At 41.9% G+C, this 18,131-nt stretch overlaps 1 protein-coding gene across 5 annotated transcripts in view; it reads right to left on the bottom strand.

Annotated features, from left to right (window-relative positions):
* Nucleotides 1–18,131, bottom strand: part of SH3PXD2A (SH3 and PX domains 2A) — a 334,390-nt gene that overhangs the window by 32,052 nt on the left and 284,207 nt on the right. For all 5 annotated transcript variants that reach the window (XM_054983545.1, XM_054983544.1, XM_054983546.1 and 2 more), the window contains 2 exons: nucleotides 11,440–11,553; nucleotides 7,677–7,760 (listed from right to left, as the gene is read on the bottom strand). In XM_054983545.1, coding sequence (XP_054839520.1) covers nucleotides 7,677–7,760; nucleotides 11,440–11,553 — 198 coding nt within the window. The remainder of the gene's footprint in view (nucleotides 1–7,676; nucleotides 7,761–11,439; nucleotides 11,554–18,131) is intronic.

Raw genomic sequence — 18,131 nt, forward strand, 5'->3', positions numbered from 1 at the left:
TTGATAGTTGCCTGTGATATAAAAAATCGCAGGGCCCCTGGGTCAAAGCTGCCTGATCTGCAAGACGGGAATTCCAGCCGGCTGGGCAGAGAGACCCACCTAGGAGACATTCATGCAAATGATGAGGACTGGAGGTGATTGATTTTACTACCTCCCCAGCTGAGGGTGTGAGATCGTGACAAGAAAGGGTCTCACTGAGTCACCCCACTTAGCACATTCCAAAGCCCCTCTTCCGTGATTAGATTCCCACCCCAAGACCGAGGATCAATCAATCAGCACTGATAAGTTTATAATTTGTCTCTGGGAACATGCAGTTTTATATCTAAATTCATCGACTCAGCTCTGGGGAGATTCATTAGCAAACTGCCCCTTTGTAAGGCAGCAAGAGAGATTTTGCATTTCCTTTATCACATCCCAGCAGCACCAATCAAAGGTAATCAAACCTTTGTCATTCCCCAGAGATGACCTGTACAGTCTTTGTCCCAATGGCTGAGGGGGCTCCCCAGCCTCAGGACACGTTTTACTCTATAAGAACCAGGGCTCTTGCCCCATTCAAACAGTGCATGCTTCCCGGATCCAAGTGCTGTTCCCTTAGGGTCACTTTCTCTAAGACTCTCTCTTTCCCAGCTGAGAACGCAGGACATTTGAAGCTCTTCCTCCGTGGACTACTCTACTCTTTGGATAGATAATTATCACTCTGAAATCCTTTGAATATATTCCACTTTCACCTCTGTTTTTCCTAGGCATCTTGTGTGTTTGCGAACAATCTCGTGTGTGTGTGTGTTCCCCCTTCAATAAAGATACCCTTTTATTCAAGACCAGAGCCTCGTTTGCTTCCTTGGGGAGAGGACCCCATAAAAATTGGTGGAGTTATCCCGCAGTTACCTCTCTCGCATAGCTGTCTTCCTTGCCACTAATTCCCCCTACTTGCAAGGAGACCATTCCTGGTAACAACTTAAAGTCCAACAAGATTTTCAAGGTGTAAGCTTTTGAGAGTCAGAGCTCCCTTCCTCAGTCACTTGAAGACATAGCAGTCTTCATGTATCCAAGCGTTCTATGACCTCTCAAGCTGGTGTTCCTTACTCTTTGCCCATAGGTTTTGGAGAAATCACAAGTATATACAAGTTTATATTTAGGCGCAGTATGCCTTACTAGCGGTCTCATACTATGTAAATGAAAAATGTTATTCAAGCAATCCAATGAGTGAGCTGCAGATGGGGATTCTCATTTTCAGCATATCATGGCTGTCACCACCATCCCCACCATCTCCAAGAAAGCAACAATGAGAATGAGAATCATATCAATGACATCAATGAGAATCATATTCCCAAATATGTTACAGATGTACAGTTGGATACTGAACAGGTTATTTCTGTTGCTTGGAATAGTAAACTGAAGTTCCCAAGAAGCAACCATGAGAAACCTCCTTGGGTGACTTTCTATGGAGGATAAAACAGAGATCGCAGATGGCGGTAGAATTCCTGATACCCATACAGCAGATACAGGTAGGATGGTTGAAAATGACAATACAAATGTAGAAGTACTAGTAACAGCAGCGGCTTTCAATAGAAAGCAGCAGACTTCTTGCTATCTGGAATGGACTAACTCTAGCTTTGAAGGTTGATTTCCAGAAATTAAAGGGAGATAGAGCTGCAAAATTTTGGCAATCTGAAACCAATTCACACATTATAGTAACAACATTCTTGAAAACGTAATCACATCAGAGCAGCTGGCATGCAAACATGACACGCGAATAACTTATTTTTAACTATGTTTCTGAAACTGATTGAAATTCTTCAACAAGTTCCACTGGAGAAAGGGTGTGCTTTGGTAAGCAGCATCCATTCAAATTAAATGTTGGGCACAGCTTAAGAGATAGGAAGTGCCGCCTCCATGTTTCTTTTGTTGGCAAGCTACAAGTGGCAGAGGGACAACAACAACAATCCCAGAACATCTTTTGCTTAGGCCACTAGTGACCTGCTAGTCTGTCCGTGCTGCCCAGCTTGTGGCTCATCGGCCTTTCATTCCTGGCTTTAAAAAAAAGTCTTTGTGGAGACAAAGTCATCCTTCATTCTTTGCTTTCTCAAAAAGTTGGCAAAGCATCCAACAGCAACAGACTCCATCAAACCAAACCCTTGCCAGTGCCACATTAGGATTGCTGCTTTTGGACTCTTATCACAAGGAGGACATGCTGAGTCATCAAAAGAAGACATTTTACATCATGCAAAAGAGAAAATTATATTCCTTTGGCAGGGGGATACAGCAGCCATTGGGAACTGAGATTCTTAGGGTATAACAACACCAACACCAAAGGCTCTCTCATCAGCTTAAACAATTCCCTTTTGCTTTGCAACTGTATATCAGAGGAGTGCATATTGGGGCTGGGGGTGGTCTTGAAGAACATTCCCAGCATCTTAATCAAATTACACTTCCCAGGACTCTTTGGGGGAAAGCGGCAATATTTTAAGTAGTACAAAACCAACGTAACTTGCCAGCATAGGCTCTACTTTAGTCCAATTCATAAGTTACAATAGTGCAGGTGGAGTTGTCACACTATTGCAAAGCTGCCTTTGCATTTCCAGTTTCAAGCAGCAATCATGGCACAATGGCAACCTTACTTAGGGCTGTTGTGTTATTGTAAGTTTAGGAAGTGGCCACTGTGCAACTGTTGGTAACTACAACTCAGCCTCACAAGCAGGCTGAAGATTCCTCAGGAAGGATGCAAAGAGTAATGGACAGACATGTAGTCCAAGCAACCAATTAGTCAACATACTTTACTTATATGAAAATGCTAGGTACTTTAGATGGCAGGGTGAATGCAGAAGAGCGAGTGACTGCAGAAACCCCAGCTACATAACATAACCTCATTTCAAAAACATACTGAAGTATCCCACTGTGACTTTTATAGGAAGATCAAAAAAAGTTTAAACTCACATATTTACTTAGGACTTGGAGACAGAGGGGCTGACATCATCACTAACAATCAAAGCTCTGCTTTGTGTCTCTTACACACTAAAGTCTCTCTATGAAAAGCAGTTTCCTGCTACAACAGATCTAAGACAAAAGCATCTGTTTTTATTGAAGTAAATTAGTTTTTATGCAATATATACAATGAATCCACACATAAACCTAAACTCAGGAGTTGCTTTGGAAATAACACATACATGGAGGGAACAGAAGCATGATTGCCTCATACTTTGTGTTCCTGTAGTGTTTGAAACACAATGTTGCATTGCCATTACCCAGGAAATGTGACAATGATTCCTGCACTGGAAGTTACACATCTCCTAGGTGGGGAACATGAAAATTTTCATTCAGATTCAGTACAATACACTGGGGAAAGGGTTCAGCATAAGCAATAATGCCCTAACACAATAGCAAACAATGATATGAGCAGAAGGAAGAATTAAGACACACAAACAGAGATGCAATGGCCTCCATACCGAAGAGGTGAGAATGTACAGGAACAAAATTTGATTAGTATGATATAAGTTAATAGCAGCAGGGCTTTTTTTCAGGGGGAACGCGGGGGAACGGAGTTCCGGAACCTCTTGAAAATGGTCACATGGCTGGTGGCCCCGCTCCCTGATCTCCAGAAAGAGGGGAGTTGAGATTGCCCTCCGTGCCGCTGAGCGGCGCGGAGGGCAATCTCAACTCCCCTCTGTCTGGAGATCAGGGGGCGGGGCCACCAGCCATGTGACCATTTTCTCTGAGGGCAACCCACTGAGTTCCACCACCTCTTTTCCCAGAAAAAAAGCCCTGAATAGCTGAGTTCTACTCTGCTCTAACATGTCTAAGTTTTGCCTACAGCTTAGCAGAAAACTTCCAAGTCTCCTCACCTATGCTTCAGGTCAGTGTTTTTGTTTTGTTTTGTTTTTAAAAAGAGGTGCTGGTACTCATATATAAGATGGCACTGATTTTCACCAATCCCCCCTCAGGAGTCAGGACTTGAGAAAGCTTCCAAAAAAGGGGCCAGTAATCAGTGCTTGTAAGTAGCACCACAAATAAATCCCCACACAAACTCCCTTTTAGAGAGGAACAAAACAAAACCCAGTCTCTTCATGCTGCTGTTACCAGTTTAAGTTAACCTATTTGGGAGCCAGGTGGGTGTGATGCTCAGATTAGGATCTACAATTGAAGCTTACGGGGTGACCTTGGGCCAGTCACACACACTCTGCCTAACCTACCGCACAGGGTTGTTGTGTGGATAACATGAGGAGAGGAGAATGATATAAGCTGCTTTGGATTCCTATTGGGAAGAAGGGCGAGGTATAAATGAAGTACATAAATAAACAAACCCCTTTGCAGTCCCATTTCTCTTACTCAGTGTCTATTTACTATGTACACTTTCCGATCCAGCTGCTGAGGCATAGGCCTGACACTGGCCAAAAGGGAATCTGCTGTTGCTACAGAAGACTGGCTCTTGCAGCAGTCCTGGCAGCCTGGTTTTGTAAAAGACTTGGAGAGTCCAAACAAGACTTAGGCTTGAAGCCAATTCTGTGAATGCTGAAGCTTTCCCTATCACTGGCTCTGCTTTCCAAAGATTCGTTTTTTGGGGCAGAAAGCCATCCAAAAATTGAACATGGGTCTTTCTGAAAAATTCTCTTTGTTCACTTAAGATGAGAACAGCAAGACAGGAGACTGAAAGATAAAGAGGATATGCTTATAGCAGAATGTTGTAAAAGATTAAATCTCTATAGGTATTAGAGCCCCTGTAACAGATTTGCTTAACTGTTCTATTCTTAACTCTTCTATTCTGCAACAGGAAGCTATCATTAAAATTTCCCTTTGCAGAGTGCTTTCACAGCAAAATATTGTAACATTTCCCAAATTACACTCGTTTGGTTTTTCGGTGGTAGAAAGGGGAGACCACAAACACACATACACATAAATGGGCTTTATAATTCAAACTGGCACTCGTGAGTTTGGGTCTGCTTGTAACCTAAAAGCAATTTGGAGAGCCTTCTACTGAGGCTAACCATAGAAAAATATAGTATCCAATAAATGCAAGTCAACATTTATGGGAAAGCACAGCTAAATGTTATCATTCCAAAAAATGTCTACTATTGCATTCAACAGGCCAAAGAGCATTTTTAAAGGGACCTGAAGACGGTCATAAACAATCCAGGTTTTAAGAGCCAGACCAAGAGGACAATACATGATACCAAAGCATAGTGTTTCCCATGGATTGCAGCCACAGTCAAACTACATTATTTTAAGGCTTCAGTCTTTCTCCTTCTTTCAGACGCATATCTGAGAGCTGATGCATTGTACACATGAAACAGAAGCCCACGGAAGCTGCTTTCATTTGCTTCACGGGGCGGCTGTTTCCACACCATTTCATATTTTCTCCATAACACTGTGCTGGATTCAATGACCCCGTTCCATTAAGGAGTTGCTCCACTGGAGCAAGACCCCTACCTCAACAGCAAGAAGCCTTTGATCCAACTCAGATTTGTAGTGACATGAAGGAATTCACCCAGTTAATCATTTTTCTGTGTAGAAATGGCTTGATGCAGAGAGGAAGCCACCAGAGGGAGCAACTTAAAGTGACTTCAACGCAACAGCCCTTTTGGGTATCGCCTACGCTGTGGGACGGGGGGGATGTCTTGTGGTTTATATACTCAGGAAAAATCTGTATTAGGATTAGCATGTCAGGAGAGACATTTTGTGGTTCTTGATGCTGGTGAGTTACAAATGAATGGTAAGAACAATTTAGTAACACATTGAGAACTGGAACTCACAAATTCCCAGTTCTGTGTCCTGATCACTTTCTGCAATATAAGGGACTGAGGTAAGTAAGCATATTCCACATATTAAATTTTATGAATATCTGTGTATCTGTTATGGAACACAAGTCTGTGACTGGATCCTCCTTTGAATGGCTGGGGACAGACGCACATAGTCTGGGGAATTATCCAATTAAGGTTTCCTAAGCAAAATGTAATAGCTCAAATTCTGTGTCTTCCAAACCACAGAAGAATTCTTTAAAAATACTTTCCCTTCAGTCAGCAGTCTTTCATGGCATCTTTCCTCCCCCCTCCTCCACAGAAATAATGTCCTCCAGGACAGAAAGTCACTGCATGTTTGAGAGCCAAAAGGCCTTCAAGCCTTAACACTGATGTTTGAGTCATTTAACCCAAAATTAACTCTTCTTCATATTTTACTACTTCAGTGGCTTTCTTGCTAAGAGGCGGCCCAAGAATAACAATTAGGTATCCAAATGGGGGCACCGTCACTATGCAGCGACTATGATAGCTATCTTCTCACAGGACTGAGACTAAGCAAATGTCAAGAGGTGGCCTACAAGTTTACAGTGCATTGGAAGTTCTGTGCCTCACTGGCATATACTTCTCACAACCGAGATGGAGCTTTTCAGCCGGGTGAAAGGGAGCAATTTACACAGCCCCCTACTCAGACCATACTCTAGCTCTTGGAAAGAATCCTGCCTCATTCAGATGTTTCCATTAAAATTTAGTGGAAATATTTGCAGAAATAATAAGATGTGTGGAATAAGGAAACAAAGACAAACGTCCTACAAGGATCTCTCTTCTGGGCAGTAAATGGCATGTATTGTATAGTACACTTTCCTGTGCGAGGAGCATGTACATCCAGTTCGCTCCAAGTTCATACAAAGAAGCCTCAGGAAGTGGTATGTTTCCAAGGCAGCAAAAATAGATTATAAAGACTACAATTCTGTAGGAAGATGGATATCACAGGGGCTGCATAGTGACTGTGTCACCATTTGAATGCTTAGTTGTTGCTCTTGTAAAATACAGCTCTGTATATGTAAAAATGACTGCTCCCTGCAAATAAACATCTTTGTAGGAAATCTTCAGTGTTATTTAGTAAAGCAGCCTTGATAATGTGAGCTAGAATCCTCTACTGCACTGTACTTTTCCCTGTGCAAATTCTACAACTCCCACAAGGCTGCCCATCTCTTCACCAACAGTCCTGGGCTAAGCAAGGCAAAGGATGTCTAGGCTTTGTGCCAGTGCAACATTACACTTGTGCAGTATCAGCTGTGGGTGAGCAAACAAGCAGGGCTGCCAAGCTCCTGGGGGGGGATCCTCCCCCCCACCCCAAATTCCAGTTGCCTGCCACCGCTCCAAGCATCATCATGCTTGTGATGCTGCCTACCACCATTTCCTTGCTCCCAACCCTCCCCCCATGGAGCGTTGCCATGACCAGGCATAGCCTACACTAAGCAAAATCCTAGCCGTTGATAGGATCAGACCCTTCTTTGATTGCAAATATACAGCTAACATAGACAAAACGGATTCTATGTTTTTTTTAAAAGCTGATTTGTAAATCAAATTTTTAAAAAAGATCAGAATGTGCCTTGGTATAAAAATGGCTCTATCTTGTTGCCCCCCCCCCCTCTTTTGGCCACTTTAGCAATATTATGAAACAATGCACTTGACACTAAACAGGGTTAAAAACCACTTCTGAAAATCTGAGGAATTTTGCTGTTGGCTCCGATTTCTATCATGCTCAGCAAATACTACCAAAATGCCCTCCAGCTCTGCAGAATGTAAGCATGTTTCTGTTGCAGAAGAAACAACAGCCAGCAAAATAACACACCAGTCATTCTTAGCAATGTCAAAATAGCAAGAGAAGCAGCAGCTACCAGCTATTGTGCTTTTTAAGGGAATGTGTCCCAGAAAGCTATTCACCTCGACTCTGCTGCCTGTTGACCATCCCTCCCAGTGTCCATCGCCGGTCCAGGCGCCTCAGGTGAGCCTTGCGTCTCTTAGAAACTAGGATGGAAAATGGATGAAAACATAAAAAAGGAAGAAAGGGGAAAATGATGGATGGGCAAAGAACGAAATCCAACAAAAAAACATGATAATTGCAAAGACTGGCCTAGGATGAGTAAGAATGAGATGCAATAACTCATTTGGGATTAGTTTATGAGATGCAATAAATAGGTTAACTCCTATACACAAATCTGTATGTTCCTTGCTGCATTTAGTGGACTTCAGAACTCCATATCAGTAGAAGAGAGCTTTTACCCCACATCAAAGTCTATACACATGACAAAAAAAAATCATGGTGTCTTCACTTAGACTAAATGCTCTTAAGAGTAGGACTAGATTTATGGAACAGGAACATGCAGGGCCTTTGCAAGGACTGCAGTCTATATTCCAGATGACTAATGAGGCAGTGAGAAGGTTCAAAGATATACCATGTAGGCGGCATCCTTCACATGGCCTCTACATACCAATGACACTGCTAGGCAGCTATTACTAAGAGGCCTCTACAAGAAAAATAGTATAAATGGAAGTTCAGTGGAATCACAAAAGACCCATTTTTTGTGTGTAGTGAGAGACCACACAATTTGGAAATTCCTCAGAAATCAAGCCTCTCAAAAATAGAGTTGCCAGGTCCTGTTACCCTCCTGGCGGGTTGTGGGCGGCACTCACCTTTCCTGATGTCTTTGCACGCATGCACTCCAATGTGACACGATGATGTCACTTCTAGGAAGTGATGTCATCGTGCAAGAGCTGGAAGCGCTCGTCACAGTGGGCTGTTTTGGGCCCCAAACAAGCTGCATAGGAGCATTCCTGGGGCAGCGTGATGATGTCATTCCCAGGAACAACACTTTCACATCACTCCAGGAGCACACTCGGGAAGCCTATTCCCCCACCTTTCTCCCCCACTGGCCAGGTGAGTAGTGGGGGTGGGTGGGAGCACGGAATCCCCACCCCCACCAGGGGACCTGGGATCCCTACTCAAAAAGAAAAACTAGTATAAGTTTTCCAGTTTTAGAATGTCTGCAAAATGTGTCTAAATCTGTTATTTATCATGCCAATATAGGATTAGCTTGGAAGCTATGACAAGCACATCTTGTGCTTAGGGACCAACTGTCCAATATTTTTTTTTTAAAAAAAATGTTCAAAGTCCATGAAGTTCACCTGTCAGGTCAAAGTTGACAATTTGTCTCATATTCTGTGAACAGTGGTTATTCATTACAGGTTATAAACAACAAAAAAGAGGATTTATGACTATGAGATTGTTAAGATAGCTGTGCACTGAGGACACTGTTTTCATGACACAGGGCACATTCTTTTCCCAGCTATATTCATAATTGAATCTAAAGTCTGTCAGTTCATGCAGTCATTAATGTGTTGTAGAACAGATTCTATGACATGACCCAAGATGACCAGATCTTTGGCTGCCACTGTTGCTAGTTTCATCTCCCAGTTAAACAAGTGAAAGGCTTTCTACACATAGACTGTGTGCTTTTGTGAGGAGGCTATAATGCCTGGCATGGGATCCCCTAGTTATTTCAAATCCAGTAAGTAGGTTAACTGTAAATTAGTGCTCTTAATGCAAAGCAGTTGAGATGACATAGGAGGTTGGACCAATTGTCAAGGGGACCCAGAAACATGGTCTCCTACAGCAGGGGACTGGACTGGAGGGCCAAACTCCTAGCAAACACTTTTTACCACAGGCACTAGTTTTGACTAGTATAGTAGGCTGCACAGAAAACCTCTTGTTACTCTAGTCCAAGTGTGCTGTCCTTCCACATATTCAAATTTTCTTCTCCATCAACAACCACCAGTCTTCCCTCACCTGCCATTGGTATTCCTTGCAACTCCCATCCAGGCCTCTTTCTAAAGGCTGCTGCTTGCTTTCCAAAATTCTTTCACATACCAGAAGTTGCCCGTTTATTCTGCTAACATACTCTTTCTCTGTCAATCGGGAAACCTCTTCTGTTGGCCGCGAGTAGAGATGGGCATGAACTTGGAAATTCCGAACCATGCAGTTCACGGTTCCTGAAAACGTCACTTCTAGGTCAGCAGAAGGTCTGCAGAGAGCCCCCCATCCACCCCCTGTTGCCTAAGAAACTGATTGAGCAGCCAGGCTGTCTGCAGTGATGAACCAAAATATGAACCAAAAGATCACCACCAAAGACACTCTGACATCTGCACAGCTAACTTAAATGGAGTGGGGAGAAGCTGATTCTACACTCTGTCACAGGGTTCATTCCCTTTGCCCTAGAACGGGTGTTAGTTCCGTTATTTGCGTGGAATGCCACAAGCTGCACTGAAAACCACAAAAAGGACTGACAAGCCCCCTGGCCATGTTTGGCAGCCACGACTTAGTGGTTTCCCACTTCTCCTTTGGGGGGTATGCACTACACCAGAGAACCATGCAGAAATTGCTGGAGGCTTCCCCCTCATGTAGGAAAGAAGTATGCTGGGAGGAGCCTGAGAATAGAGGGGGTGGTTTGTGTCAACCAAGTGTGCTCAACACTTCAACTTTCAACACTTTTCTCAAGCAACTGCATTATAAAAGAAAGCTGCTTCTGTCCAAAGTATGCATATAAACATCACAGGATGTTTATATGCATACTCCACAAGTGCATGCCAACAGCGTTATATCACTAGTTTGTTGATATGAGCTCTTAGCTGGTTAAAGGACATGAAGTATATTGTGTGGACCCTTCTCAATCAGATAGAAAAACTTTCTTATATTTAACACGTGTCTGTGATGGAATAGTATCTTCTGTGCACAGTTATTCATGACACTGAAACAACACACAACTGATGGAGTAACATGATTATAACCTTTAGACTACAGGGAGAAAACGCTAAACAAAACAAGAGCACTAAAACCAATACCTACTGGAGCTATATAAAGGTTTTTATAACAATATTAGACGAAGCAACCTTTAAACTGGAGCAAAACTAGAATAATGACAGTTCTTCCAACAGAACATTTTCATTTGCTGAAGATGGGGCAGCGATTTCTGTCAATTTCTTCCTCTCACTGTATACCCCCACTTTGCTCCCTATGCTGTTCTAGGGATCTACTCCTAGGAACAAAATTTCAGGGGACTTGGTATAATGCAGCAGGAAGGGGGAAGTAGGAGAGTCTTGCTCTGCAAACTCCACAGATTGTTGGACACATGCCCATTTCAACACTGTAGTACAATATTTCCAATGTCTTATGTATATCAGAATGGAAGGAATTTAAAAGTGAAGGCAGAAGTTTGTAGGCTGTGTAAGCTTTCCTCTCTCCCTCCTTCTATAAAAGATGTCCAAGGAATATCTACAAGTTCAAGAGAAATGGGGAGGGGGGAAATGCAGAGTTGGTTTCATATAATAGAAAATAGATGTATTATTCAAGCACGATAGAACAGAAAACACTAGAAACGGTACATTACCATTATCAAACAAAATTATCATTACTTTGTTTTTTAGTTGAGCTTTAGAGTTACACAATTTAACACAGACAGGCCCACCTTTGGTGGTGGTAACAGGACTATGTGTTCTTCCAAAATTGTACAAAATGGTTACTGCTAAATAACCAGCTGGATTCTGTTGCAAACTTTAATACATGGATGCTAGTTTGTATAAAGGTACAAGTGGACCTTTAATAATGCCTTTTTCTAACATGTTAACCAAAAACTCCTCTTGGTGTTCTTACCTTCCCCTCCCTTGGACATATTAATTTCAGAATCATCTCTAATTCCACTTTGGGATTCCAGGTAGGTGGCAGGGACCCAGCCTTGCTCTTCTGATGTACTTACAAACCACCAACCTGTGAGAGGAATAGGCAAAGAAAAGTTAGTGGGGTGGGGGAGAAACTATTTCTCTAGGTCTATCTGAACAATTTATACTTCTCTAAAACCAGTGTTTCACCATTCCTTGCAATAAGAACAACAATTATTCTACATGAGGATCTTTCAGTGCCACATAAAATACTTAAGTTATATTTTGCTGCTTTAACTCCCTCCCCTACTAATTATTTATTTAACCAATTATACCCCACCTTTCTCCCCAAAGGGAACCAAAGCTGGCTTACATCATTCTCCTCTCCTGCATTTTATCCCCACAACAATCCTGTGAACTAAGTTAGGCTGAGAAAGTGTTACTGGCCCACAGTCATCCACTGAACTTCCATGGCAGAGTGGGGCTTCAAACCTGCGTCTCCCTGATCCTAGTCCAGCACTCTAGCCACTACACCACACCACACTGGCTGTCCTGCCATCCTATATCAATAATGAAAGATAAGAATACACAAAAGTTACAGTTCAGTTGTCACAACTAGATCATCTAACATTCTGCCAGTTTCTCTATGGTGACTTTTTTTCATTGAAAAGAGAAGTCTTTGTGATTGGGCATGTCTGTAGAGGAACACAGAGGAAATCCATACTTCATTTTCTTAAAAGAGGAAAGTAAACAGTGATGATAAGCTCTGTATGCAAGCCTGCAAAACCATCCACTTTTAGAAGTCAACTTTGGGAACCACTTCTGTATATCAGCTAAGACACTGCTCCTTCTCAGAATTCATTCAGAAATCTTGTTCTCTTTCCTGTCCTGTCATTTTACATAAGACACACCCTGTTGTTGTTGAAGGTAAAGTGCAAATAGGTATGTAAAACTATGTGACAAAGTTGGCATACCCACAAGAATAAATAGAAAAGCTACTGAAACGACATTATTCATAAAACTGATTATATAGCTACTCCATATAATTCAATTTGCTTTAAGTGTTCACTTAATTTATCAGTTTCCCCTAATGTTTTGGAATTTCTCTAAAGTATTAAGTTAAAAGAAGAAGAAAATTCGGTGTTCATTGAAGTATTTTTCATACAAATTTTAACCTCCAAGTAATTTGTAGACAACTTCTTTTCAAAATTCTGCTATTATGCACTCACTGGACAAAAAGTTTGCTTCATTTATACTCTGATTTTCTCTCCCACAGGGACTCAAAGCAGCTTACATTATTCTCCTCTGCTTCATTTCATCTTCACAACAATTCTGTGAGGTAGGTTAGGCTGAGAGTGCAACCGGTCAAAAGTCACCTGACAAGCTTAAATAGCAGAGTGGGGATTCGAACCTGGGTCTCCCAGATCCTAGTCTGACAGTCTAACCACTGCACTGGCTCTCAACTGTTCATATTTTATGGAAGTATAAATCACTTCCTCTCCAACAGCACCAAAAACTGCTGATAATTTAGAAGTCTACTAATTAACAGGCAAGTATCTTCTTGCATCTTTTCCATCTGTAGACTCTGGCTGAACCAAAAAGTTCTCATGCTATATTGACATTTATATTTAGCATCATATTTAATTAGCATGCATTACTAAACTGTATCTGTATCTGATCAATGTATACAATCTATTAAAAGGAACGGAACCCAATTTTGTGAATGATTTTCTTTTAAAAAGAAAAATAGATGAAGGAATCCTACTCTTTAAGAAATTTCCCTTTCAGCCTGAAATTAAAACTTAGGGTGAATAATTTATCACTTTTATGTAAAAGCCAGGTAGGAAACAATAATCTTTTGGGGCTGATAAAACTGTTCAGTGCCAAGCTAGATTTTTAGCAATGTACTTAACTACCAGCCACAATGCAATCTACCCTATGGAACGGCCTGCCTGAGGAGGTCAGGAGAGCCCCCACTCTCCTGGCTTTCCGCAAACAATGCAAAACTGAATTAGTCAAAAAGGACTTTTTCTCAGCTATGAGGGTGATATTGTAGGAAAGGGGTCCCAGATGTTTCGCGAATGAGTTAGGAACCATAGATTTCACCATTATGTTGCCTTACATATTATCTGTTGCTTTAAATATGTACTCCTATATATTATCCATGCTTCATGTTGCTTAATGTAAATTCTAGAATTGATTATGTTCTGTTTCAGCAATTCTTCAACTCCATATTGGATCCTTGCTAATACTATGTCTTTGTAAACTTATTCATTTACCCTGTGACATTGTTAATGGAAATGTTCTTGACACTGTATGGAAATGCCTGCCCTTGTCCTTGCCACTAATTGTACTAATCTCACACTATATAATCCGCCTTGAGTCTCAGTGAGAAAGGCGGACTATAAATGACATAAATAAAATAAATAAATAAAATATAGGTGGCCTAATGAAACTAAATGCAAAATAAAACTCTCATTACTTAACTACCAAACCCCTCTAAAAAATTAATAGTCTGTTACCATGAGTATTAGATGACTAGTTGTTCACAGGGGTGTGCGCTTTGAGTTTCTGATTCGGGTAAAATACCCAAATCGGACCAGAACTGTAAAGATTCAAGATTCCCGCATCGGAGCCAGCATGCTGGCCCTGATTCGGAAATCCTAAATCAAAACTTCCCAAAGCATTTGAGTTGCTTCGGGAAGCTTCCGGCACCAAGTTTAAAGGGCCCCTTCCCTGCCTCTTGCAAGCAGCAGGTCCCTTTAAGCGTCCCCCCCCCCCAATCCCCAACCCCAAATGTATGTATAGGTGGAGACAGAACAACAGAAGAAAGTTCCAAAGAGTTTCCAGCAGGTAAATATTTCTCAAGGTATCAATAATCATACATATCTTGATTATATTTCTTTTTTCATTGCAGGTGGAGCCAGGGTATAGGAAAGGAGATGTCACATTCCAACAAGAAGTTGGCTAATCAATCTCTTGTTTCATCTATTTAACTTTATCAGGGAATACAAATAATCTACCATGCATCCACTGGTACACATGCACCCTCTCGTGTGGCAGTGTAAGGTGCAACCTACGCTTTGGCTGTGTATAAGTTGCGCCTATGCTTACTCATTTTTTTCCCACTCAGCCATATTTTTTTCAGTCAGAAAAAAATAAATTTAGTTACACTATCACAGCAGGAGGAAGATTCTCTCAATATGATTTCACTGATGGCATCCAACTGCACAAAACAATAAAAGAAAGAAAGCCAACTGGTTTTGAAAAAGCTTCTTGTAGATAGCCTGCTGCTAAAAATGAGAAACTGCTAAATAGCAGAAAAGAATAAGAGAAACATTGAGCTAAACATGCATTTGTAATTATGGCACAGAAGTAAATAGACCAGAAGCTGATATACATCTGATCCTAATTAGATCGAAATGGTCCTACAGATTCGTCTTTAGAAGTAGTGTTTGTATGAGCATTAAAAGGACTACACTATAAAAGTTAACACTCTAGTAAAACCATGAACTTTGAAGTGTGTCATTTCACCCTTAACTTTTTAGTTTTTATGTGATAGGATTTCACTGAAGGCCACTTTCAAGCTATTATATGGGGATGAGAGTTCTCTTGATTAAAGCTGTGGGGAAAAAAAACCCCTAACCACTACAGTAATCTCCAGAGGCCCTGCTTTGGGTGCCCTCGCCTTCTGAGACTAGGCAAGTGGCATTCCAGGAGAGGGCCCTCTTGGTTACGGCACCAGAACTCTAGAACTCTCTCTCCAAAGAGATCCATTTGTCCCATTCTGTTGCCATCTTCCGTGAATGGATGAAGACTTTTTTTGTTTGGTTTGGAGTTTCCTCAGTGATCCCTCCTTCCTGCCCAATGTTTTAATTGTTGTTTTTATGCCTGGGTATGTCTTTTAGCTCCGGCTTTAATTATTTTAATGATTTGGGGTTAGTTTTAAAATGTGTTTTATTATGTATGCTTTAATCTGTTAGCTACCTTAAGGCCCTTGTAAAATAATTTTAAGTACCCCCAAACCCAAAGCCTGACTACACTAGGATATACCCTGTCTATGTTGAGGAAGGTTAAAAGCCTTCTTAGAGTCACCAGTCATCTTGACCCACCCACTGGAAAATTCCTTTACAGTACCAGAAACAAGTTCTTCTAGCCTCATGTTGCCTGATGTGTAGGACTGGCAAGTTAGAAAACACAAACACAATCTTGTCTAGTAACTAAAGCAGTGATTGTCAACATGAAACCCCTGGGTACCAAACTCAAGCCGATTCATTCTTAGTGCCCGCAAACTTCTCTTATTCTCTTCCCGACCCCTTCCCTTCCTTAATCTTTTCAGATTTTCTCTTCCTTTGCAGATTTTGTCTTCCTTTGACTGTGCACACTCCCTTCTTTCTACATCCTTTTCACTGTCGACATTCCTTAGTTCCCTTTGCCTCTGCCCTTCTTGACCCTATCTTTAGACTCCTCCCCACCCAACTTCTCTAGTGGATTTTGAAGTATGTTTATGGTAGTGAACTGTTAAGAAAAGATGAAATGCCAAGGTGGAGGAAAACATAGTCTCAGTTTGGTCCTGATGGAATAATAACAACATCTGATAAATGAACAGTTGTCAAAGTTAACAGATGACATGCCATGGTATAATACGATAAATGTTGCTTGAGATCACTGCTCCCCTATCTTGTTGCAGGCACTTCTGGAATTTTGAAGAAACAATGGGTGCCACCAAAATGGCTGCTATAGGGTAGGGGGTCCAGCTGCAAAGCACTGCATATAAAACACAACTCACCATACTAGTATAATAATGTATATCACCTACAAGGCTGACCAGCTCACAAACAGTTATCAAGATAGTCATCAGGTAATACAGAACAGGGCACAAAAAATAGCCTAACTAGATACACATTGTGGTAAGCGTCTGTTACAGGGGTAAATGCTCTAGCTGCAAAGCCACACAAGACAACATATCGGCAATACTTACAGACATACTCATTTGCCTTGAATGCACAACAAAACACACCCTAATTGAAACTGAAAAATACCATCTCTCTTTTTGAATGCGACAAAATTTCCACTTGCAAGGAATTCAACTGTACAAGACCTAAGAGTGTGCTAAAGTCACATCCTTAGGGTTGGTCTCTCTCTCTCTCTGGAAAAGTACAGTCTGCAAAATGAAAGATGAGGGATCAAATTTGTTCATGTCAGTATATTGCATTTTCAGTCATGGCAAGTTATGAGACAATGCTGCCCCCCAGGCCTTAGTGTGGTTTTACACTACACTCTGTAGCCTACAGAGATATTTGATAGCTACCAACACAGCATGAAAGAGGCATATAGAAACAGAGGCCTAACTACGCAGTCAATAACCAGACATAAAAAGGTCCCCCACTCCTGGCTAAGTATGCCATAAACCCCTGTTTGTGCCACTTCCAACACCCATGGTATAATGCCTGTTTCTGGGACACATGCCTACCAGAAAATACCTCTCCTACACAGAAATCACTCAAGAAAAAAATATCAGAACTGTCTAAACATCCAGTAAGAAGTGAGTCAGGGGGCAAAACAGTTTGCCTTCCCGCTTCCTCCTCGGGTCTTGCAGAGGCCCAGAAAGGTTCAGCATGGCAGCAGGGCCCTCCCAAGGTCCTGCAGCAGCCAGGGGGAGGGGCTCCCCACCACCTCTGCAGGGCCTTGGGAGGGCCGTGCACAAGCCTAGCAGCAACTGAGAGACCAGAGGAGGAAGGAGCCTCTGATCTCTTCCCCGACCTCCTCCTTGACTAATGCTTTGGTGGGGAGGCACGGGGTGTGTGTCTGTGTGTGTAACGCTGCTAGAACCCATTGTATTTTCGCAAACAATAGGCCTTATTGCTTGTTTAAAATAAAATCAGAAATAGCATTCCATTATCAATTTTGTTCCTAGACTGATAGTCCAATTGCTGAGTGATCCAATGTAGCAAGCACTGCAGTATGATTCCCTTTGTATACATAGATATCATAATAGCGTAAGGACCATTTTAAAAAGTACAAAAGAGGAGGGGAATTATACGACTGCGCATGTGAGCCAGATGCATGCATGATGTTTAAAGGAGGAGTCATGGCGAGAGGAGGGGTTGGAGATTTGTGGGAGGTCTCTTCTGAAGCGCAAAAAAAGCCTCCACATACATTGATACAGTAGGATAATCGTGTGGGAAACCTGCGTAAAAAATAAACACGGACCAAAACAGGTCTCACAAAAAACGCTTAAAAGCCACGATCATCATGACCCGCTCGTGCATGGGAAATGATGATGTGTGTAATGAGTGCAGGACATCCCATTAAGGACGTGTGGAAGTGGCCTATCTGTCCTAAATACTTTCCTCAGGAAATCTCACCTATCAAGAGTCAGAATGGAACATGTATTTATGAGGTAGTTCTGCCAACCCCCACTTCATGTCCCTGTGTGAAATTAATCTAGCTTGACTTCACAATCCGTTATGAAGCTTCACTGCAGCAACTTCTGTAGGGAATTAAGTAAAGATTACTCTTCATGCTGCCAAGCAAGTATGAGGTTCACTCTTGCTCTCACACCACTGGGAAAAACCACAGAGATAACATGTCTCACTGTGCCCCATGCTACCTCACTCCAGCTTCCCAATAGCATGAGATTTAACTACGGCCGAACTAGCTAACTTTATGCTCCCTTCACCATAA

Source organism: Eublepharis macularius, chromosome 6 (assembly GCF_028583425.1).
Source record: "Eublepharis macularius isolate TG4126 chromosome 6, MPM_Emac_v1.0, whole genome shotgun sequence".
Classification (NCBI taxonomy): domain Eukaryota; kingdom Metazoa; phylum Chordata; class Lepidosauria; order Squamata; family Eublepharidae; genus Eublepharis; species Eublepharis macularius.